General features: G+C 44.4%; 1 protein-coding gene across 8 annotated transcripts in view; it reads left to right on the top strand.

The window, feature by feature from the left end:
• Nucleotides 1–24,635, top strand: part of pacs2 (phosphofurin acidic cluster sorting protein 2) — a 51,127-nt gene that overhangs the window by 14,940 nt on the left and 11,552 nt on the right. For 7 of the 8 annotated variants that reach the window (XM_030443757.1, XM_030443760.1, XM_030443754.1 and 4 more), the window contains exons 2-10: nt 18,563–18,650; nt 18,790–18,879; nt 20,361–20,486; nt 22,111–22,273; nt 22,575–22,648; nt 22,802–22,882; nt 23,563–23,622; nt 23,712–23,866; nt 24,166–24,256. In XM_030443757.1, the coding sequence (XP_030299617.1) occupies nt 18,563–18,650; nt 18,790–18,879; nt 20,361–20,486; nt 22,111–22,273; nt 22,575–22,648; nt 22,802–22,882; nt 23,563–23,622; nt 23,712–23,866; nt 24,166–24,256 (928 nt within the window). The remainder of the gene's footprint in view (nt 1–18,562; nt 18,651–18,789; nt 18,880–20,360; nt 20,487–22,110; nt 22,274–22,574; nt 22,649–22,801; nt 22,883–23,562; nt 23,623–23,711; nt 23,867–24,165; nt 24,257–24,635) is intronic. The other variant, XM_030443756.1, reaches the window with a different exon arrangement.

The raw sequence follows: 24,635 nt of genomic DNA, 5'->3' as shown, positions 1-24,635 counted from the left end.
GACGATCTACGTCATGCGATGTCGCCATTTTCTCTATTTCTTTCTTCTTTTTCGGGCGCGCAAAGAATCTTGTGATATGTGAGGCCACGAATGATAGCAGCGGTGCATCCTCCAAAAAGAGGTAAAAGAGGGCTGCATTTGGAGGAGCCCTCGAATTGGGACAGCCAAATGCCAATTACGTCACAATGCTCCAGGATGCAGACCCTTAATTGAGACACAGCAACTGTCTTGTTTCCATAAAGTCAGAGAGGATAAAACTGTCATGCCACGGCCTAAGAAAACTTAATTAAATGTTGCATTAAGAAGTTGATATAATAATTCCCCAGCTTCCTTAAAAGATTTTCTAACAGATTAATCGTGTAATTATTTCTCCATGTTGTGTTACGCTCTGGTGCAGTCGTCTTCTGTCCTTCCGCACTCTATCAGCAGCAGTGACCTCGCTGAGTTTCGCCTTTCAGCCTGGAAATATGAAAATATGATGTGATGATCAATCAAGCTCTCCATCTGCTCTTCATCTCTCTGACTAAAACTGAGGCAACGCGAGTGATGCAATCAAGTTTGGACCCTGGCAAAAAGATTGAAGAAGTTGTGACCTCGAGGTGACGTGATGCGTGACCGTCATGTCTCTTTGAAGACGACGCTTTCTCTCGTTCTCTGTAGTTTTCGAAAAACTTTGAATAAAACACCCTTTTTCCCTTAAATTAGACATTTCGGGAGGGCGATTTGAAAAGAGCCCATTCTTATTCTCCTTGGAGATGATGCCGTTGCCGTTGCGCTGAGGGTAACATGGTAACACCGCAGCAACACCGAGGACACCTCTGTAGTGTGTGAGGCTAATTAGGAAGCCACGGGACAGTGAGGCGCTGAGCAGACGCCAAAACGTGAGACAAAAAGGAAAAAGCAGAGGGGCCGGCGGTGCTTTGTCTCAGAGTGCACGCCGACCAAACCCCAGACACGTCTCCAAGCCCTAATGGCTGCCTCTATTAATAAAAGATAAGCAGTCAATTATTGAGCTGTCAAAGTGACGTTAGGGACGACACGGGCCGGGGCAGCAGGGCGGAGGAGGCGTGCGAGAGGAGGTTCAGTGGAAGAGTGACAGTCTGTGTGTTCTCAGGGGAACGTGTCCTTCCTCCATCTTTATCCGTCCGTCTTTAACTTTCTTCTCACCTTCTCTCCCTGTTTTATCTTTTTCTGTCTCTTTCTGTCCCTCCCCTCGGCCTCTTTTCGCTGCAGAAACACCAAACTGACTGCAAGGTATCAACTCGCAGAACACTGCCCGTAAACGTCACCTTTTATTTTGAAAAATGCGTATCTACTCTTTTGCTGTTGTTTATTTCTACTGTTGTTTTCTTGTAGTTTCATTTTCTAGTTTTCTTTTATGTTTCAGGGCCCCTGGGTTTTTTTTTTTTTTTCTCTCTTTTGAAGCCTGCACGATTTCTTTTTGCGCTCATTATTCTCCCGCTGTGCAAATTAAAAATTAAAATTCCCTCTCACACGAACACGCGCGCCCGGGCTGTTTACACCGACACAATTACAGGAATACCGCGTTGAAATGCAGCTGATGCTTTTTCTTCTTCTCCCCCAGTTAATTGTGCATGCACATCAGGGAAATACCAAGTGTGTTTCATGCATTTTGCCCTTTTGCAAAGTAGATTTCTTCCCCTTCTTTATGAATTAATACGAGCATTATTATTCATATCGGGGTTCTATCAATCGTGGGGATGTTCCTTTGCTAGTTTCTCTTCTTCCTCCATCTTTCATGCGCTCACATTTGCTTCCTTTCTTGGAGTCTCTCTCCCCCCGAAGAGCTAATTAGGAAATGCCTTTTCCCCTCTGTGCTTTTAAAGATAAACAAATGGAAGTATTTTTATTTCCTCGACATAACGGGAAATTTCACATAAAGCTTGTTCTTGTGGAAGTCGAGGGAGGATGAGGTGTGAGGAGGCAGAGTCAGACTCCTGCCACTCAGTCGGCCTTCGCAGTTTAATGATCTACTGACACAGATTCACCGAGCAAATATGAGCGTGGTTTATAGGAGGCGAGGGCGCCGCTCTGGACCGGAGTTTAGACTTTGCCTCCAGTTGTCTGTTTATTATTCATAAGCAACCTCTGAGGGAGACGGCTTATGTATGAGCCTCCGACACTTCAAAGAGGGGATGAGTGTGTGAGAGTGTAAATACATGTATGTATGCTTTTCTCTTGCACTGTATGGGCGGGTCTGCAGCGCCGGCGTCCTACGTCTTCTGTTGACCTTGACACCCCGAGTTCTTAATGTTTTAACTCTAAATGAAGAATTGTCTTTTATCTGGAGAGATTCCATGAAAAAACTGGAAGAATTTTAGAGGTGCAATGTGTAAGAATTGTCCTTTAAAACATCAAAAAATGAAGTAACATTCAAAGATGTATTGTGTTGCAGAGACGTCAGCGATCTGCTCTTGGTCTGAGCTCACAGTCCAGCATTCTCGAGACAGCTGATAGGACCGCTAGCTACACGGCTAACTGAGCTATCTGGCTAACAGTAGCTACAATTAGCAGCAGTTAGCACTTACTCTGGTGATAGGCTGCCCCTGTTTGCTGAAGACTCAGCTGCTTCCTGATAGAAGCTCTTTCACTTTATTTTGCAGCCCAGATGCCAGAATACATGTCGGCAAAGTGTGTTGCAACAAACCTCGATTATGCCAAAGCTTGTTGCAATGCTGTGCTGATGCTCTGGTTTAGTTAAGACACAAAACCCACTCGGTCAGGGTAATGAAAACACATTTTGTTTTGGCTGCCACAAAGATTACAGGAGATGCTTCGACTTTGCATCAGAAATATACATTTTGTCAACATTAATACATCTGGAAAATGTCCTGAGGTCTCCTTGAAAATGTCTAATGGTTTCACACTTATAAATGTTGAAACACAGTGTTGAACCGTGGTCGGTGGCTCGGCAGCCTCCTCGCCACCATCACCACTTCCTACTGATATGACAGTCAGGTCCCAGACATGTAATGTGAATGAGATATGACTGGGCTGAAGTTTCAAGACTTGGATGTTTAGGCTAATTTAACATCTTTCAACCCCTGATCCCCTGATTTGTTAGCTTTAGTGTTAGATGTGCTAGCTGTTTGCCCCTGATTCAAGTCTTTATGCTAAGCTAAGCTAAGCTAAGCTAAGTTAACTGGCTGCTGGCTGTGTGTGTGTGTGTGTGTGTGGACTTCAGCGCACATTCATTCACAGACTTATACTCTTCCACTCAGAGCTGTCTTCTCTTGTTAGACAGGTTAAATTCAAATCTATTTTAGGCTTGGTGGGTCCTGAGTTTCGTGACCAGCAGACACACTCACAAACACACACACACACACACACACACACACACACACACACACACACACACACACACACACACATCAACATGCCTACCAGGCTCTGCTCTGTCACTTCACTACACTGTCTCCCCAGCCAGCCGGTAAATCCCACAGCTGAATATTGCATGAGCAGCTGAGCGCTGGAGAGCCCCCGGCACACGTCTGAATAATGGGAAGGAACCACAGCAGATTGATTATCTCGTGTGTGTGTGTGTGTGTGTGTGTGTGTGGTGCGACTGCTCATTCTGCCTCCCACAGCAAAGCTCGGCTTGGACCTGTTTCTCCTGCTTACACCTAGCATATGTGTGTCTCTGTCACGTTGTTATCGAGGGTGTTAGCAGGGCTGTCCTGTTCCGCTCAGTGTGTGAATCAGGGCCCTGACACTGCAGCAGATGAGGGTCACCTCCCACAGGGGCCGCAGACACTCAGATCCATGCTAATATGCTTATTTTAGGTCTCAATATTCAGACAGGAATATGCAGCAACAAAGGCCTGAAAGGGAAAGTTCAGTTTGGGAATCATGCTTATTTTTCTCGTCTGTTTGCACCAACCACTGGTTAGCTTAGCTTAGCATAAGACTGGAAGCAGCTAGCCGTCTATCTCTAAAGGCTATGAGCCTGTTTCCAGACTTTACACAGGGATGACAGTGATGAGTTTGGCAGCTATTTGTTGATACTTTTAAATCACTGCACTTGTCAAGGACGACATATTATTCTGTCACCAGCCGGGAGGAGGTCGCACTCCGCTCCGATTCTGACGAAGATGAACAGTTTCATTTCTAATTACGTGTATTTGTGTTTGTAATAAACAGATACAGATGTCATGTTTGCTGTTTTTCCCCAGTTGACAGTTGATGTCTGGATTAGTCTTGATGATGGCTTTGAGTCAGCGCCGAGGTTGTTACGTCCGATCAGAGTCTCGTTAACGTGTCAGCCAGACGTCGGCTCTTCCTTCCGTGCGTTCGTGTGCTTGCTCACTTTCCCCCACCCCAATATGTCTATTTGATAGATACGGATGCTGCTTCACATGAGGATTTTACATCAGAAAACATATGACACACTGGTTTGTCGATCTGAATCTTTACAGAAACATCTAGCTGGAGCCCTGTTTTACATTTTCATCTCACAGATTCCACCACAGAGAGGCTTCCCCCTCTAAAGCTCTCATGATGGTTTCATTTAAATATCAAACAAGTAAAAAACGTTTCAATATTTCACAAAAAGCAAAGATTAAAGAAAAAAAGACTGAATACATGAATGCGGATTTATCCCGTAGAACTTTGTTTTTCCTCTTTTTGCTCCGTTGATCATCTCAGATTTATCTTTGTGGGAGAAAACACTGAAGTAAAATAGTTGACCGTGTGCAAAGTCCAGCTCCTGAGCAGCCACAACAGCGATATGCTGCCTACTGATTGTAATATCAGTGTTCTCGATCTAATAATACAGCACATAATAACACATCAGTCACAGGAGACCTTTTGCTGCAGGAAAAGCACTTTTACATTTGACACTGTGAGTATATTTCTGTACATCACTACTTCAGTGACGTCCATATTTGAAGCGTTTTTCTACTGTCATGGCTACGACGACTGTTAGCTTCCCTGATCGATTCACTGCCCAGGAATCGTCTGAGGTTTTCAGATTTAACGGTTGTGTTATGCTCCGTTGTCGGATCCTTGGCTCCTCAGCATTAGAACCGCGGCGATAATCAGAGCAGTGGCGGTAAATAATGAAGCCAGTGAGTTAAATCAAACTTTACTGTCACAGATTCATTCTGGCGTTCCAGCTGTGAGTTTGCTTCTCCAGGACGGGGCAGTAATTGGAAGTTACAGGCTGGCAGATGTCAGCGCTTGAAACCAAAACCCTGACGGAGACTCTCGGGCTGTCAAGCTGAAATAAATCGCTGCACCGGGTTGCTGCTGCTGCTGCGGCGGCGTGAGTGCTGCTCTCTTTCTCTTTCTGTTTGTGGTTCGCCGTCCTATTATATAGCTTTCACTTTCTCCTGCCTCCCTTCATCGCTTTCTGTTTTGCTTCTTTCATTTCTCACCTCTCAGCGCGCCTCGACGTATAAACTGTCTCGTGGATGTTTGCTGAGTCGGGAGCTGCAGGGGGGGGGGGGGGGGGCAGTCTGGGCGCTGATCCAGTACATGGACTTCCCCCCCTCCTCTTCCCTGCCCTCCATCCCAAGGCTTCCTGGCATCTCGCCTTGTGCCTCACTCCACCGGAATAATAGCGACCCACAGGAGGGAAGACAAACAAAAAAAGCGTCTAATCATCACCCTGAAATGTTCTCCACTGCAACAAATCAAGAACAGATGCTTATTTTAGGAACACAATAAACCCCTAATGACAAAATTAAAGATTTAACAATGGCTACATTATAATGTACTGATGTGTACTGTGAGCTGAGGGCCACTAATGTAGAATCACAGTGGAACTTCATCTCAGCCCTTTAAGTTTCATGTTTTGATGCGCTGTGCCTCAGGTTTGGATAAGTTTAGGCCCAAATACCACTTGGGGTTGGGGTTAGGAAAACATTATGTTTTGGCTCAAAATACCTGGTTCTGTCTCCACAAACACAGCTGGAAATATACAATATAAACACACTATACAAACACCCCGTCCACCTAAAAAATATGATGACATGTCAGAGTTGTGTTCACGTGTTCTGAAATACACAGTTTTGTCCCAGCAAAACCGAGCTGTCCGAGCTGGAAAATGTCCCACTGTTTCCCGAGAAGACTTGGCTGCAAATGTCCTGACACCTTGTGAAAAATATGCACTTCTGTTGCCTCAAACACAGCTTGAAAATGTCCCGATGTTGATTTGAAAACACCCAGTTTTGGCAGCACACACACACAGCTGGAAATGTCCTGACGCCTCGTCAAAAATATGCAGTTTATCGGAACATTTCCAGACGCTTTGTTATAAAGACCAAGTCCCGTCACAACAAACACAGCTGGAAACGTCTCAGTATGAATAAGCAACTATTTATCAACAAGTTTGCCATTTTCCCTTAAAAAAAATGATGATATATCAAAGTTCATAACTTTGATTGTCTGCCACCCCCCAAGTTTTCTTCAGTATTTATGTATTTTTAGGGTTAATTCCCCTTTAAGTAGGATTATCAATGCAGGTGCTTTAATCAGAGTGTGCCCCATATTGCAGATCCGTGCCTCTGCTTACACTAGTTCACAGTGAATACTATATGGTACTGTATCTTCTGGGATCCAGCCGATGTGTGTGCAGTCATGTGTGGCCTGTAACCTCTGTCAGATCTCCTCTCGCTCACCTCCCCTGCCTCTCTCCACTCCGTGAAGCTCAACAAAGCAGAAACGTCTCGAGAGAGCGGCTCAGTCAAATGTTGTTTCAAATGTGGGCTTCACCTTCTGTCCGCGGCAGGTCTGGCTGCCGTGTCACGGGAGGCGCTGGTATGGCGTGTCGCTCATTCCTGTGAGTGTGTGAGGCATGTTTGGAGTAGGATGCTTCCAGATCTAAATCAGTGACAGACTTCAGACTGCTGCGTGTGTGTTGACGTCGCTGAGGATTCATCTGTAACGTTTGAGTCTCAGGTTTCAGTCTGGGGCTCGACGGACAGGCAGGACACAGTGTCCCGTGTGTCAGCTGCTTCTTCTTCTTCTTCTTCACTCTTTGATGTTGAAACATGCGAAAAAGCTCTCCTTTCAGTGTTCACACGCACGCTTGCATGTGCAAAGGGAGCTGCGGCATGTGTAGTCCCAGTTGCCATAGCGACGGAGCCCCACCAGTCATCCGCCTCAGGTGTGAGATGTTTCCTCACCGAATCTCCCTCCCAAGTTTTGTGAAAGGATGTGATGAAGAGGCCACGACGGCTCCTCGGAGAGCAAAACACAGACGTGTGAACCGGCGTCACACCTCGATGGAAACATCCACACAGCAGCAATTACAGTCACATCTCAAACATTCAGCCCTTACAAGGACTGACGAATCACATCAGTGCTTTATCAAGGCCTTAATTCGCCAGCAGATGTGTGAGGAACAGAAAATAACACATGATTGATTTTCTTTTTTGAGAATCACTGGGAGTAACTTATGTGTGCGTACGCGTATACTAAAGGCATTCCGCCGACTCATTCAGAGCAATTAAGTGAGCAGCTGGCCGTTGATGGACATTATAAGCTGCTACGTGGTCTGAACCTGTTACCTTAACGAGACTCGACCATGTGATTAAAGCTAAATTAAGTGCACTGATGGAGTCTGTCAGAGAAAAGAACAGGCTGCACTTAGGCTGCAGCAGGTTTCCTGTCACAAGTCCTTCTATTCAGTCAAAAAAACTGAGGCACAAACCAGGACTGATTGTCCTCTACAAGATGGATGAGCACCTTTCTGTCCAAAGCTCTTTCCCTCGCCTGATGCGTTGTTAATGGCGGAGTTAGAAAGAGGGAGCGTGGGAGTAAATACAATCTTTGTTTGATCATGAAGCCTAAAATTTCTCTATAATTCGGTGGTTCATCAATCAATTTTCTGAGCTATACAGCAGACTCTGTTATCAGCGACCAACAGGTGGATTTCTGTGCTACATGCTTGTCTTATATGAAACATCTGTATTCTCATTGTGCTGCATTATTATATACCAGAGAAGGCAAGTTCTGAAGAATGGTTTTATATGTGAACATATAAAGGACTGGAAAGAGTTTGAAAATGAGTGGGTGTGAAGGGATTTTCTAATTGACTTCCATTATAACCATTATACCACCAAGCTTCAAAGAAACTCTAATAATTTAAAAAGTTTTTATGCGATTTGACAGATGAATAATACCTCGACTGTAGACCGAATGTGGAATATCTCAAAGTTTGACGCTGAAAGCTCGAGCGATTAAGTTGCGTGAAAAAGTGCGAAACTGAGATGAATATCTTGCCGTCCGGCTCTGCAGGGAGAGGTGATCGTAGTTTAATTAAAAGCAGGTAACAGGAAATATTGCAAACGTCATAAAAACTCTGCATATGGTGATTTTATTTCTAACGAATTCATTCACAGACAGCTAATGTTTAAGTTTAATCTTAAAATCACAGCAGTTTCCGCCTCCAGTCATGAATTAATGTATAGAGAAGTCAATTCCACCCCTCAGCTCTGTGTGACAAAGACATCCCATAGAAAGTTTTGGGAGAAAGTGAGACTTCTTTCCTTTTTTTTTTGTTCCTTGAAACCTCTTTGGTGCGTCGGTGCCAGCGCCACACCTCCCATGTGACAGTCTCCACTCACCGACAGGTGAAGGATCTGCAGTCTGACGGGGGAAAATAACCCGTGTTCCAGCAGAGCAGTTCCAAGTTTCCTCTTAGCCTAATGCTATTTCTCAAACACACTCAACTTTCTGCAGCCGAGCAGCTGTTTCGGGGAGTCTCTGAAGGCGTGTTTGCACGTTTTTTCTCGGTGAGTCATAAAATGAGAGCTACCAACAGAATGAGGGAGGGAAAAAAAAGAGAAGGAAGGATTGCCAGGCTGAAAGAAAGACGGATGGAGAGAGAGAAGGAAGTCGGTTTTCCAGAACCCCAAGAGATGTGAGAATTTAGGTCACTTCAGCTGCCTGACACACAACAACAAACGCACACTGAGAGGAGTGCGAGCTGCGTGAGAGGCGGGTCCAGAGAGGGCGAGGATGCCGACTACTATGATGATAATCAGATGCCAGAGTAGAGAATGGCAACCACACACAGAGGATTTTTCTTGTTACATTTTGACTGATAGACCCCAAATAACCTGATAAACACACTCTGGTTCCAGTCAAACACAAACACATTTATGCATCACACGCTGTCAGGATGGAGCCTACCTTAGATTAGGACAGAAGGAGCGACATCAGCCTTGAAAAAGTCTCTAAAGTCAGCTTGACATGCAGGCAGATGTAGGAATCATGTTCGTCATAGTCCTGAGCTCCTGGGAACGCATTTATACAGCGCAGTAGTCGAGCTCCCTTGTGACAATGGTTTTTTCCACTCACGGATTCTGGTCTTTCATGCATGCACCTGTATTTTATGTGCGCAGGTTTTGAGAGGCAAAGAAAAGAACATCTTGTGGTTCAAAATTAAAGCTTTTATGACGGCCAAATTTTAACCCCATGCAGCAAAAACTACAGGCAGGATTCAAACCCTAAAGCCTCGACCACAGCATCCTGCATGAGGCGTGCACTTCACCAGGCGAGTCGTATTATAAACCCTGTTTTGGTCATCCAACCTTCATCAAGTAGCCGTTTCCTGTGGTTTGCTCCTCACGCAACAGCTGCCACTATTAAAATGTGGTTTGTAAGGGAGTCTGGGGACATTGCGGTCACTTGTTTAATGCTTAGTTGAAACAGGAAGTTTGTGCTGGTGACTTGGGTCCACTTGGGTCTGAACAGGGACTCCTCGACTGCTTTGTGACTGCAGCATCCACGATGCATCCATCCATCCATCCATCAACTTTGGGCAGTGATGAAAAACACTTTGCATTCTCGGCTTCAAGAGGTCAGCGAGTTCAGTGTTTGCTGGGTCACCATCAGCTCCTCCGATGCAAAACAGAGCCGCTTTTTCCATATTTTGACACTTTAATTTGTTTTTAATCAGAGAGCTGTTGGATCGCAGCCGTCTCTTCTGTGTAACACGGACTGAATACAAATTCTGTTTCCAAATAGATGCGTTTCTTAACGACTTTGGAGCCGAGGCAATTTGTGTCGGCTCGCTGCTCGGATGCGACACGAATCCACGCTGAAAAAGACATTAAGAAACTGATAAATGAGTATAAGAGACAGATAAAACGTGGCGGTGGCGGTGTTGACATGCTTCGCTCTGTTGATGCTCCGGCTCTCCCGACTGTGGTGCCCTCATGGAAATGTCAGAACAGAAGGAGTGCATCAGCATGACGCGCATCAGTTCGGCTCCTAATGCATCCCAGCAATAAAAGAGACGGGCACTCAGATTCATTCAGACACACACGCACACACACACTGACTGTGCTCCACTTTGTTCATAACTGATGGCTGCCTGTTAACCTACATCAGAGGGGGAGTAAAAGTATTTCCATGGCAACGCTGGAAATTCATGCAGCGTACGAGCAGCGAACTGATATGTCCGATTGAACCGACGTTATCAGAGGCTGTGCAGACTGTAACGGTCAGTTTGGACTCATTCATTTGTTTGTTTCACATTAACAAATCCCAAAGCAGCTCGAGCCCTTTTCCCATCAGCCCCGTGTTCATGTATGTGTAGCTATGTGTGTGTGTGTGTGTGTGTGTGCATCTGTCGATGGACTGCGAGTCTTGTGTTTCAGATATTAGAGGCAGGTAATCAGATCCTTCTGCTTTTCTTGGTTCGAGCTTGACTCAGCCTGCCCAGAGCGGTCAATGTGGTAACATCAAAGTGACCCAAAGGTCGCTCGAGGGAGTCCATGAAGAGGTTGAAACGAGAGAAGCCAAAAGTCCAAAGACGAGCCAATCGCTCAGTGTGGCAGTAATGGCTGCTAAATGCCAGGAAACGAATGTGGGTGATGGGACAAAAAAAGTGGAGAAGTTCCTCAAGGAAAGGACATAAGAAGTTACATTTCAATCTTGAAAAATGTGCTCAAGTAGCTTAGCAGAAAGACTGGAGACAAGGGGAAACAGCTAGCCTGGTTTGATCTGATTTCCCCATCAGCGCCTGCTTGAACCATTTGGGGTGTTAGTTGTGTTCTTCTTCACAAACATCGTCAGTCTAAACGGCACTTTAAGCTAACCTAAGCTGAATACTAATGTTTAGCCTTTAAACTTGTTAGCTTGCTCACATTAGCATAACAATATACTGATGTCTGGGACAGCTTCTCCTGTAGCCACTTGCCTGTTTCAGACACGTAAACTCTATTTTATGTCTTAGAACGAAACGTGAAAATATCTTAACCAACCACAGAGCTTATTTCAGGCATCTCATGGAAAACGCACTCAAATATCCCAGCGACTTCGAGATGAGGAAACTGAAAGTGCTAAATTATTGCTGGATTTTCTGTCTCATTCTCGCAGCACCCATTGGCAGGTTGCATGTTATCATTGTAAAAATCCTTGCTGCTACGGGAAACAACAACAGCAACCTCCGACATGCTGAAAATAGCAAGTTATCCTAAACCTAACCTGGCCACTACACATACAAACAAGCTAGCAGCCTTACATTTAGCATTATTTTAATGCCACCTCCTTACATGCAGATATCCCCGTCACTGTCTTTCACCGTGCTGCATGCCGGGCTTTGCACCGCACACGATGGTCGTGACTGGTTTAAAGAGATACAAACAGGCCGGAGCGAACAGCAGAATGATAACGGCTCCAGCCAGACCTTACTCCAGCGCTGACACAGCGGCAGAGATAAGTCCGGCTACGCAAGACTAGTTTAACACCGGAAGAAGAGAGTCTTTTGGACCTGTGCCCAAACAGCTGCAGAAAGATAATGAAAAAGTTGCATAAAAACGTAAATCAGACATTACTTTACATTTCAGGTGTTGTGATAATTGGCAAGCTCAGGAACACATCAACCATAAAAGAGTACAGTTTTCATTCTGCAGAGGCAAATCGTTCCCTTGTGGCTTCCGGCTGTGGGGAAAACATTCATTTTCTAGCAGGAATACAATCCCGACATGGATTAAAGCCATGTGAGTAGAGTAGTGTAGGAAAGAGCAGCTGACATGTGTGGCTTTTTCTCCACAGTCAGCAGACCACTGAATATATATATATAAAAAGCTGTACTGTCACAAGGCAGCTGGTGGAGGAGAGCTGGAAGAATGTTGATTCTTAACGATTGATACCAGATGAATATTGAGAAACAGGAAACACAAGACATGTCCGGATCAGATTTCAGATCCAGGACGGAGGAACAACAGTGAACTTGGTGGTCCAGGAAAGATTTGACGCAGCCCGCTGTGCCACCCCGGGGTTTATGTAAGAAGCGGGAGTGCTGCAGGTCAGGAGAGTCGGGGCACTCTGAAAATGATTTTTTTTTCTTTTTCTTTTGCTCGGCCCTGAACTGTGTTGCGGCGAACATCACAAGGCTGGCCCAAATCCAATTTCAACTCAGCAGATTCAGAAATTGGATTTTCTTTCGCAGATTGAATGTCTCAGAAAGCATGACGCGTCTTGCCTCTTGTGATGACTCGAGTGCGTTGTTATTGTAGTTTTCAACAATCGACTGGCGTGAAGCGAAGCAGCGCCGAGAGACGGAGCTGTAAAAAATTAGATCACACCTTTGAACCCTGTCGGAGCTCGGCCGTGACATGTAATCAGAGGAATGCAGAGATATAAAAGGGTAAATCCCCTGCAGTAGTTTATCCTTTGCCCTATAGTCTAAGCTTCAATCTGTACATACAGTAGAGCCGCTGTGGCTGGATTAAAGTCATGTACAGTACCGTCAGTCGGCCTGAATGAAGGACAGCGGACTTATTTTTTCCTCCTCTGTCTTTCTTACTCACTTTTTTTAGCTCAAAGGTCTGAAAATCTTCACTCCAGATGCACAGATTCGTTCGATAATTCAGTCTGTTTCAGGGAGGAACACCCAGAATCAAATTGAAGTCATGAGATGGCTCGCGTCTTGATATCCGATACACTATTAACTCAATTCTTACATCGTGTTCAAGCGTCTATTTTAAGTGCCTGTGTGTGTGTGTGTAAGTGTGTGTGCGGGTGAGTTCCAGGGGCCGATGAGCAGGAAGTGGCGGTGTGAAGTATGAAAATATCATTATCGATGCTGCTCGCTGCAGAAGTGTACAGTTGCCCGACTCTCACTGTAAACACGAGGAGCTGAAACCGAACCTCAGATGTTTCTGTCATCCGACCTCATCACGGTCGACGTCCTCTTTCACTTGCCTAGTTTTATTGCTTCCCGTTTTATTCTGTAAGGTTCATCCTCAGGTAGCAGGTTGTGCTACTTCCTGTCTTTGTCTTGTGTTCCCGCCCTCGTGATTATCCCGATTGTTAGTAGATCTGTCCCTGATTAGGATCCTGTGTTTGGTTGTCGAATTGTCAGAGTTTCTGCCTGCCTTTCCTGCACTTTGTTCAATTTTGTTCTTGGTTTAGTTCTTGAATGTTTTGTATTTCCTCTTGTTCTTTTATTTTCTTCACTTTTTGTTTCCCCGTTTGCCTGCCTGGAGTCTGCATTTGGGTCCCTTCTTGCTACAGTCATAACAGTGTTCTGGTTGGATACTCCTTGTGTTTGTGTTTGTGTTAAAGGGGCACTTTGTTAGATATGGCCAGAATTTGTCCCATGCAGTTAGCATGCTAACCAGTTAGCCCTGGCCTGAACTATCTTGTTCTTAAGGTCGGGTACCAAACTCTGTTCTTTGAAGGGTAATACATAAATCAAGCGGTGCCAAATTGCGGTACCTCACAGCACATCTTCAGAGAGGAAGAGGAAGGAAGTCACAGTGAGTCAGGACAACACCTGCTACAATATTCATAACGTGAAAAACAAAGCTGACCAACAGACAAAACACATGGACAGAAACAAAATATAAAAGTTGAAGCGTATCCAGTGTTTGACAGCCGAGTTCCTGCAGCGCCAACAGCTGATGTTAGCACACCTACAGTCGGCCCCGTGCTCAGTAATGGAGAGTTCATGAAGGGCGAAACCTTAAGAGAGGCATCGATGACATCATCGACATCTTAATGTAATGAATTAGCTCGTCGTGTAAGCTGTTGCTGGAGATAACTGGGCTTTTTGCACCGCTGATTGATGTGTTTACTAGCGTTAGCTCAAATTCAGCTACTAACAAACAGTGTCTAAGATTTGTAACCATGTCCAAACGTTAGTATGAAACCAACAGGCTGTGAATAAAATGGTATCTACCTGCAAATACTTACCATCACTGCAATAGTGACGACCACAACAGTATAAAGGACCATAATGGTGCTGCTGCTTCTTCTTCCTGCCTTTGGATAAGGCTGACACGATGCTGCAGGGGCGTGTTGCTGCCCTCTACTGATAAACTAATGTTCCTTTTGACAGTCATGTATATTTTTTATCTTTAGTTTTATGTATTCCGGCAGTTTCTAAGAACAGTTTCTCCAGGTGCTTCCAGCTCTCTGAACAGTGTCTGCTTTTGAACAAATGCTGCTGTTACAACCAAATTATCATATTATATGTTTCAGCTGATATTAAATGTTTGTTATTACAGAGACCAAAAAAATTTAGTATAGTACTTCCACTTTGCACGTCAACAGGCGATAGTCCAAAGTTTCAACTTCACAAAAACATCCTGGCCTCACAATGTCTTTCCTATCTGACTCTTACTCTTGTTGTAAAGCATGTTTGGTGAAGAACAAATGGAAAGATTAACACATTTACATGCGTTAACATAATTTAGTCAGCTAGATATGATTTGGACGCAGGTGTCATCGTCTCTGCCCGTGTTTTTACAGCCCCGTGTTGATCCGTCTTTGCATCAGTGACAACAAAACATCCTCCTGTTGGTTTGTTGCTCTTGGCACTTGAAGCGATTGTGATTTTTTGCTATCACTGCACCGCACAGGGCCCGTCGGTCCTCCATGCCCTCGGCGTTCGCCCAGAGCATCTGTGCTGAGCTGGCCACTGGATGAGGGTTTGGCAGCGCCGGGCTGCAGGCGGCGGGCCGTGTGTTTCAGCAGACTGAAGTCCCTCTGGGGACGCGTCGAGGGGACAGAACAGGGAACAGGTTTCTCTGCTGCAGAGCCAAAACAGCAGCTGTGCGTTGAACACAGACTGGAGCTCAGAGCACATTAGCTGGTGGAAGTGAGTGAGTCCTCAACTTCGGTTCAGAGTGAAACAGACAGCAGTCGTCGGGTGAAACCTCAGCACTCGGCTGCTTTGTCCTGATTTGTCGCTCTTCGTGTATCAAAGCAGGAACAGACAACGTCCAGGCTTAACTTCAGGGGGAAGCTGATACTCCTCACTGCTTCTCAGACTTTCTGATGAAATAAAGTTGTGGTGAAAGAGTGATGTCACATCGAGAAACCTTTCAGGGTTTGAATATGTTCTATATACTGCTAGATGTTGTCTATGCATTTATCCAATCACATGTTTTAAAGGGTAACTCCACCAATTTTACACATTAAAGTGTGTTAATAGGTCTTGGGGAGTTCTATATGTGAGAAAAGTAGTATAAAGACTGTTGTGTCTCCAGAAGAAGCTGCATGTTATCTGATTAATTGCCTGATTAGTTGCTATGTGGGTAATTTAGACATTAGGATTTGAAAAGCAGAAAAAAAGATATCCTCTTTTTTATTCCACACATTGGTCTGTGTACAAGTTACACAACTTACGTCTTTCAAAATGTAGTTGTCTTTTCGTTGAGGAGATGCATTTACTTCCGTGCAGAGCAGATCAATAGTCAGATGACCTTATTGGCATTAACAACAAATGTGAAAAGGTCGCAGTTCGGTTAAGTTTAGACAACAAAACTACTTGGTTGAGTCAAAGATGACATTCGGTACATTTGCATTTGCTTGACCCGTCCACCAACCTCAACCTTTGCTTGTTTCAGAGCTGCACAACAAACTTATTGTGAGCGATGAAAAAAAACTTCACTTCTAAGCATCCGAAAGCTAAATGTGACATTCTAGCAGAGCAGATATCACGTGGCCGCGTCTCTGCCCACTCAAACCGACAACCATCCACCTAGCATAGCTGAAATAGATGGAGTTGTGGGCTTGGAACCAATGAGAACAGGGTAGAATACAAAACAGGACCAAGAATGCTGCATATTGTGCGTCCGCGAGCAGGCCGGAGACAATGCGAGCCTTCATTGGCTTGTGTCCATTGTGCCTGGGACTTCTTGGGCCGCGTCTCGGCGGAAGAAGAGAAAGGTCCTCATTCAGTCTGTCGAGGCTTCTTCAAACCTGCCATTGTCATCGCTTCTTCACTCCCCGTCCCGATGTTTTCCTTTCTCTCGGGGCTGATTGATACCCCGCAGCGTTGTGTCACTCAGCACGCTGTGTGGTTCTGAAAGCTCTCGACTGTTTGCACTGCTGTTTTCTTTTGTTTGGTGCCTCACCTATCTGTCAGTGTCTAACTTCCAGTGCTCAAAATAGGAGAATCAGAGAGGAGTTATATTACAACCAAGGTCAGCTGCTCAGTCATGGATATCGGTGTATTAATGTTTCCTCTCGGGGTTGTTCCCACTTCGATCTCTCCTCCGTCACTCATGGCAGTTTTGACCCACATCTTTTGCTCCGTGTGACAATTAAAACCTGCCCCGGTGTTGAATAGCCATTCCTGCCGCTGAACGTCACTCAATGCTGCGTTGTTGTGCCCCACCGGAATAATGTAGAAGTGATGTCATCGCAGCTTTAACGCTGGTTAATTTTGCAGTGAAAAGGAGAGCCGGATGATAAATGGCTGGTGAGAACCGGCCTCCAGATTGTGAGCAGCCGGCCCGTTCAGAGCTGCTCTCCTGAATGATTCACTCAAAGGAACCAAAGAGTGAAAAGAAAAAGCTTTTCTTTTTCACTTTCGTCTTGTGAGGAAGTGTCTCAAAAAATCGTGACGGGCTTGTTAAAGCACCACACACACACACACACACACACACACACACACACACACATATGGTCCTCACAATGACACCCAGCTGCCCCGCCACCATCCTGCCTCAGTGTTGCCATTCTGCTCCGCTGGCAGATACCCGTCTGCGAGTGAAAGAGGATTTAGCTCAGCCTGCTGTTAACTAACAAGTGCTGGAATTTGGGAAAAGTTTCTGTGATCTGTAGCCAGGTCCACCCTCTTTGCTCCAGTGACCAGTTTTTTAGTTTCAGTCATGAGAAAACGTTTTACAGATGAGCAGCGAGGGGGCCCACCGGCTGCCTCGTAACCTGAAGGTCACATTTGATTGTGTCGTGGTCCTCGGCTTTTGTCTGGTTATATCCTGTTTAATCTTGAAAGAGACTCTCCTGCCTTGTCTCTTCGCTGCCTCTCTTCCCATGTTCATTAGTTAATTAGTCCCTTCGTATTTAGCCGCTCACTTGAATGAGAATAAAATGACTTTTTCAGTTTTATCGGACTGAACAGCCGAAATGTTGACAGTGAAACAAGTCATTTCTCAATGTGAGTCTTTTTGGGCCCCTGTGCGTCACGTGACGTTGTATAATTACACGGTCTGACCACGAGGGAAAACATGGTTGACGTGAGCTGGTTGCTTGTTTGAATACAAGGATTTTCTTTTGTATATAAAGAGAAATAACAGAACAATTGAAGACAGGGACACAAGTTATTGCTATTTGGAAAGTGTCTTTTAATCTTACTGTGTCTTTAAAGGTGAAATTTGCAAGAAACGTATTCGAAAACATTTGAAAATTAACAAAGTTAGCATGCTAACCAGCTAACCCCCGCCCAACCTGTCATTATGGTTGTGTACTGAACTCTGACCCAATTACTATAATTAATCGGAATTACCAAATACTGATTCACAATAAATCAAACTGTACTAGCGCTTTAAACACCAACAGTCCTCTGGTCCATGAGCTGCCAGTCCACACCGCTAGCTGCATGGCTAACTGAGCTAAGTAGCTGACAGCATGCTAATTGTAGCAGTTTTTTTGATGATAAACTGTCGCCTGTTTGTTTTGAGTATGAATTTGACACGTGGTTTTAAGTATTGCACCTTTATTATGAAGCTAGAACCAGGACATAATAAGCTTAGCTAGTAGCCTAGCATATTAAGACTGGAAACAGAGGGAAACACGTCTGGCTCTGTTCAAAGTGTAAAACAAAACATTTAAATTACACCAATTTAATACTTTATATCTAGAAAGAGAAACTTGTGTTAAAACAGGAGTTTTACAGGAAGTATTTGTATTTGGGTTTCTGATTTTTAAATGACATTTTACAGTTGCAGTGGGCGTTTCTTTTCCACATTTGAGTAAATCTGTGTTAAGTGCAAATCTTGCAGTGATGCTAATGTGTTGCTCGGTTCGTGTAAATCGCTGGCCTTGCAGGTTTTTACCCGCTCTGCGTACGATCATCAAATTAACACCTCGTGTAAAGTGTGAAGCACCAGCAGAGTCCTCACACCTGCTGACTGGCGGATGCCGTGTCTTCCTGACAGACTGAGCGCGTTCTGCTTAATTGTAAACTGTTTACTTGTTGTGTCTGTTTAATGAATACACAGTCTGCTTTCTGGTGTGAATGATTCATCTGTGTGTGCATATTAAAAAAGACACCGGCGGCGGCGGCAGCGAACTAATTCCCACCTCTCTCTGCGTCTCTCTCCGTGTGCAGGTTGTGCAGCCTGACTCTGAAGAAGCTGGTGGTGATGAGAGAACTGGACAAAGAGCTGATCTCTGTGGTCATAGCCGTTAAAATCCAGGTACATATTTTATTGTTCCTGATTTTGTCAGCAATGGGTTTTTGTTTGGGAGAAGATAACAATAGCAGAGATGCAGAGTTAATCCAGGGAAAAAAGCTGCACCTAAATTAAACACCAGCCATTTTTTTTCTCCCTACAGGGCTCCAAACGGATTTTAAGGTCCCATGAGATTGTGCTGCCACCCAGTGGGTCTGTGGAGACTGATCTGGCGCTCACCTTTTCACTGCAGGTGAATAAATAAATATATAAATAAATAAATCACCATGCCGCTGTTCGGTTAAGGAATATTGTATTCTAGTTTGCCAAATAAGCCATTTATGAGTAGTTTCCTGCAAGGAGTTTTATTAAACTTGCAACTCGTGTTGGACACAAATAACATATAAAGGTCTCTTTTGTTGTTGTGGTCGAGAAATCCCAACAATAAGATACCAACAAAAGCTTTCTGACTTCTCCAGTTTCCCAACGTTCATACAGAAGATGAAAAGTTTTTAAATCGAGTCACAAAAGTCATTTTTAAAGAAAGTTAGATAAAGTTCTGACACAGCTTGGCACTGTGGTTTTATTTAAGACCTTCCTTTTTAATCATCTTCTTCTTACTTTGAGTTATGACATCCTACAATCCAGATTCCGAAAAAGTTGGGACGCTGTTAAACTGAATCAGAATAAAAAAAGATTACATTTCTCTCAGGGGCTAAAGTATTTCTTCTTCTTTGTCTCCTTCTTCTTCGTCTTCTTCTTCTTCTTTGTCTTCTTCTTCATCATCATCATCATCTTCTTCTTCTTCTTCTTCTCTTCTTCAATTAAAGGTAGCTTAGGAAAACAAAATAATATGTAATATAAATATGGGTATTTTAGCAGCCATTAGGCAGAAATAGCTATGAATCATACCTAAATGATAAATATAGATGTATGTATTTATTTTATGCCCCCTATAACTGCAGATCAGTTATACGTATACTGACGAGGGCTTTTATTATGAAATTTACAAAAACAGAAAGAGTCTGTTGTCTTGTATAAGAATATTGAGCCTGATATTATTATTTTATTATGTTCACAAGTAGCTGCAACTTAAAAGCTCAAATTATTATAAACGTGAAAAGTAGTTGTTGGTGTCGTCTGTTCCCAGATCAGCCTTCAAACCCTCCACAAACCATATTTGGAAGTTCAACTTTCTTTAGCTTCCTTCGTGTTCGTGCTGTGACTGCAGCTGGATAAACTCGGCCTTACTGCCTCAGTGATATAAAAAGCTCATTATTAGATAACAAACACAAGTAGATTCTTAGGCTCAGGTGATAATTATAAATATTATATCACATTTCAGACCCCAAATCCCACTAAATCTGCCTAAATCCTACATCCTGGACCTTTAATATTTTAAAACCAAGCTCTCAGGGGCTTAAAACTCAAGTAAAAGTAAATAATGTGTTTGATGGGGACGACTTCAGCTGCCAGTTTTGTGCTCTGGGGAGTATGTACGGCAGCGGGATGTAATGAATGATATAATAAAGACATATGTTGTGTAAGGGGAGCTCTACGGCTCAGAGAAACCACTTATATACAGTAAATATCACTTTAAAAGGTCAATGCATTACTGGTGTTCACAATAATTACTACAGAACATCATCAACCCGACTTCTAAAGGCTTCCGGTTAAATTCTAGCTGAGTAATGTGTATTTTTTCCTTGTCATCTTGTTTTTTCCCCCCTTCAGTACCCTCACTTCTTAAAACGGGAAGGCAACAAGCTGCAGATCATGCTGCAGAGACGGAAGAGATACAAGAACCGAACCATCCTGGGCTACAAGACCCTCGCTGTGGGATCTATTGACATGGCCGAGGTAGAGCCTGATTGTGTGTGTGTGTGTGTGTGTGCAGTGTGTAGACGATAACAAGGATATATCTTGCACTGTATTATTGTGTCTGGAGGTCATGCAGGAGATATGTATCACCTCTAATAGGCTGACCGGTGTGAAAATATAATGAGGGAATGGTGGCTGTTTGAGCTGCTGGTTGTCCTCTTCATCTTCACTGAGGGTTTGGCTCTTAAATAAGTCGCCTTTCTATGTAATTAGTCTGAAAATATTCGTTTTATATCTAAAAGATTTAAGATAATTACACTTTTTCGCAGTAAATACCTCCTTTTTTTCCGATAATCCTCGCAGAAGTGATGAGAACTTTCTCCAAAGTTATCTCGCTCGATGGACAAATTACGCCTTGTGTTTTAGAGAAAACCTAGAATACATGAATAAGCCGATTTCTTGAGATGAATATGTTTCAGGGCAGACGACGCTGTTACACTAAGGAGCTCCCACATGGCTCACAAAGCTCAGTGGAGCTTATTAAGGTCACGTCTCAGCAGCTGAGTGGAGACAAAAAAAAACATATTGGCGCCTGGGAGGAGAAAAAAAAAAAAAGCAGCAGAGTTGTACCACAAGTGAGAAATGCTTCTTGGCTTTTTTCAGCTTAAGGATACAAAAGCACTGCGAGACAACATACCACACGAGATACAGTGTAAACTGCTGAAGGCTGACGGGTCTCCGGACTGAGCTGGAACAAAGAGACTGGTACAGAGTCGGGGCGGTGCTGTCCTGACGTGACCTGAGTTTGTGATGGTCTGAATCCCTGTAGCTGCTTGTTACAGTGCGTCCAGAATAAATACAACTCTGGTCTGAATGTGTGGGTCTGTGGGCGGCGGATGACAAAAACAGGTCATTAAGATAATCAAACGCACAACGTGTAATTTCTCGGGGTCTCTGTCAAAACAAAACAAAAGACATTTGCGAGGGTTTTATGCGGAGAGCCTGGAGTTCATTCTGGAGGAGTAAACACCCAGAGTCGCCTCGGATTACAACCACTGCTGTTGATAGATAATCTTAGCTAACTATCGTGGTGACATTCATGGACGAGGTGATCGTTTTAAGTTTCATTCTGACCTCCTTCGTAACTTTGACTCGCTCCTGGAAGTTTATAGCGACAGGCAACCAAACACACCGGTACCTTAAATACCACGTGGATTTCTCTGGTTCGAAGATTGTTGGAAACATTTTGGGAAGTCGTTTTGAAACATTCTCATGTGCAAATGTTAAATATATACATATATACATACATCTTTGAGCAGCAAATGGTTTTAAAACAGAATTCATCACGGTTTTCAAGTGTTTAATTGTGTGCACGCCTGTTTTTCTGCCTCGATGGCCACATTCAAGTAAAACTGAACACTACAAATCTTCACAGCATCTCTGAGCCTGCAATGCTTTATGCTAAATAAAGTTTGTTGCAGGTGGAGAGCTCGATACCTCTGCCAAAATGTAGTGTTAAATCAACTGAATGCAGTGGATCATCCTTGCAGTGGACGATTTTGAGAATAGGAAGAACTGAGGAGTGAGCTCAGATCCTCTGTCTCACTGAGGTGAAACATTCCTCCGCCGTCTCATCTCCTGCCGCCGCTCTCTTGTCTCCCAGGTGATGCAGCACCCGACGGAGGGAGGCCAGGTCCTGCCTCTCTGCAGCAACCAGAAGGACATGCTGGGGAAGGTGGCGGAGATCTGGATCTTTTCCCTGTCCAGTCAGCCAATAGACCACGAGGAGGCGGCCCTGCAGGGAGGACAGAAGATCAAATGCTCCGGTACACTTTGCCTCACATTACCCCCCCGGCGCTCCGAGGTTAAAACAGCACGAGGCCATCATAATCACCTAATATGCTCGATGGGGCTAAACAGGGCCGGGATCGCAGGGTTCAGGGTGTTTTTCCTCTTTAATCGAGCCGAAAGTGATTAAATTCAGGTAGCAAACAGCTCACTGCGTACTGTACATGGTGTATATTTAGAGGCTGGCAGCATGTCAGATTTAAAAGGGTCATTGAAATATGTATGAGGCATCTGCTTCACTCCACAGCCTTTAATCTGCCCACTTGTCTTCTGCTTCAGATAACTACTCAGAAGACGAGTATGAGAGCTTCTCCTCGGAGCAGGAGGCCAGCGACGACGCCGTGCAGGTACAGGTGAGTCGGCCCAGAAGCCCATTCAGGCAAATCTATAGGGTCAGGAGGCAAAACACGTTGGAAGACATCTGTACGTGCACGGCATTATTTTCTTAAGGAACGCTTCAAGAGATCCAAGTGTCAATAAAGCATTTGGCCATCGATTGTTTTCAGGATCTGGAGGACGACGAGTACGACGTGAGAAAGCCAAAGAAACAACGGCGGTCGATTGTGAGGACGCCGTCCATCACCAGAGTAAGAGACGGGAACCGGAGATTAGAGGAGGTCTGGCCGAAATGTAAAGAAACACCACGCTACGGTTTAGTTTGAGGATCCACAACTACAGGAAAAAAAGGGTCTTCTCTTGTCATCTGGCAACCTCGCTGGTTAACCTCTGTTAGAGTAGGACTTTATGATATGATTATTATTCATATAGATTTATTTTTTGTGACAATTCAAAGCAGGACAAACCCAGATGATCTCACTCTTAAGTCGTAAAGCTGACTGAAAGCCTGGAACCCAGTGTTTGCTCTGGCCCTGTAACTGAATGCGCTCCTAAAATAAAAACCATGAAACTCCAATCAACACCCCATGTGTTTCAGATTGATCACTGAATAACAGTGAGCTTTTAACGAGACGGTATAAATCTGTCTTTTTCCTCGTGGTTGATATGTTTTTATAGAGCGAGGAGATAAAAGCCCCAGAAAGCAGTTGAGGCATGATGCTGCTTGATTATTGATTTACATGGGCACGCGCAGCAGAAATCGATGCTCAGCCGCCACTGCAAATGTATCTACTGCCGGTAAAATGACTAGAAAGGAGGAGCCGGTGCTCAGCGTGGCTGTTTTCTCTGTATTGGATTGCTGAGAGTCGCTGTAGTAAATCAAAACTAGGTCACTGACTTGTGGCTGTGTGTCCGCTCTCTTGTGTTTTAGCAGCAGAACTTTAAGCAGCGAGTGGTGGCTCTGCTGAAGCGCTTCAGAGTCTCAGACGAGGTGGGTGTTTCCGTCTTAAAGATTAACGCCGTCTTCTTCTTCTTCTGCTGTTGAGCCACCGTGAAATGTATGTGCGTGTGTGTGTGAAGGTGCTGGACTCAGAGCAGGACCCTGCAGAACCGCCCCCAGAGGTGGAGGAGGAGGACCTGGACCTGGACAGCGTGGAGTTCGAGAACCCGAGCGACAGCGGCCCGGAGCTCGATGATGACGACAGCGTCCTCAGCACACCAAAACCCAAACTCAAGTGAGTGATTCCCAGCAGCAATATTTATATATGTTTATATGGTCAACTCTTTGCTCGTATTATCTGTTACAGTCCAGTTCAAGATAGTATACGAAAGTATCACGATACAGCAATTCTGCGATAATCGGAAATTCCTCCACAGCCAGAGAGGACATTGAACACATCTTCATTAATATACAATGCATGGGTAACAGCAACAAACAAAGTGTTGGTATCAAGTCCACATAAAATAGACCCAGATGAGGCTCCTCTTGTGTTTGTGTTCCTAACTTCAGTCCTGATTGTTTCTTGTGTTTCAGGCCATATTTCGAGGGTCTCTCACTCTCCAGCTCCCAAACTGAGATCGGCAGCATCCACAGCAGCCGGAGCCACAGGGAGCCTCCCAGCCCGGTGAGACTACAGTAACAGCGACTCTCATCCTGAGTTGCCTTTACGTGACTTTAGTGACACGTCGTGACACATATAAAACAGTCCTACAGAAACTAGACTGTGACCGTGTGAAGTATGGACCGAGCTTCTGTGTCTGAAGAGTGAAGCCAAGACAGAAGTGGCTTAAACCTGCATTTCTACCTTTCTAATGGCCACTGGTTGCAAAAAGAAGATTTTTATGTAAGCTTATGAGAAAATGACCCTACTTCTAACTTGATTTATCACACCAGTAATCAGTTTTCCAATGAGTTTATGGTCTTAGTCACTAGTTTCATGTCTTCTTCAACAAAGCATGATGTTTATTTTGTAAATTATGAACCCGTTCAGAGTCAAATAGACG

The sequence above is a fragment of the Sparus aurata genome, chromosome 16 (assembly GCF_900880675.1).
Source record: "Sparus aurata chromosome 16, fSpaAur1.1, whole genome shotgun sequence".
NCBI classification, from domain to species: Eukaryota; Metazoa; Chordata; class Actinopteri; order Spariformes; family Sparidae; genus Sparus; species Sparus aurata.
Note: the sequence above shows the minus strand (reverse complement) of the source record. Positions and strands in the feature narration are given on the sequence as shown.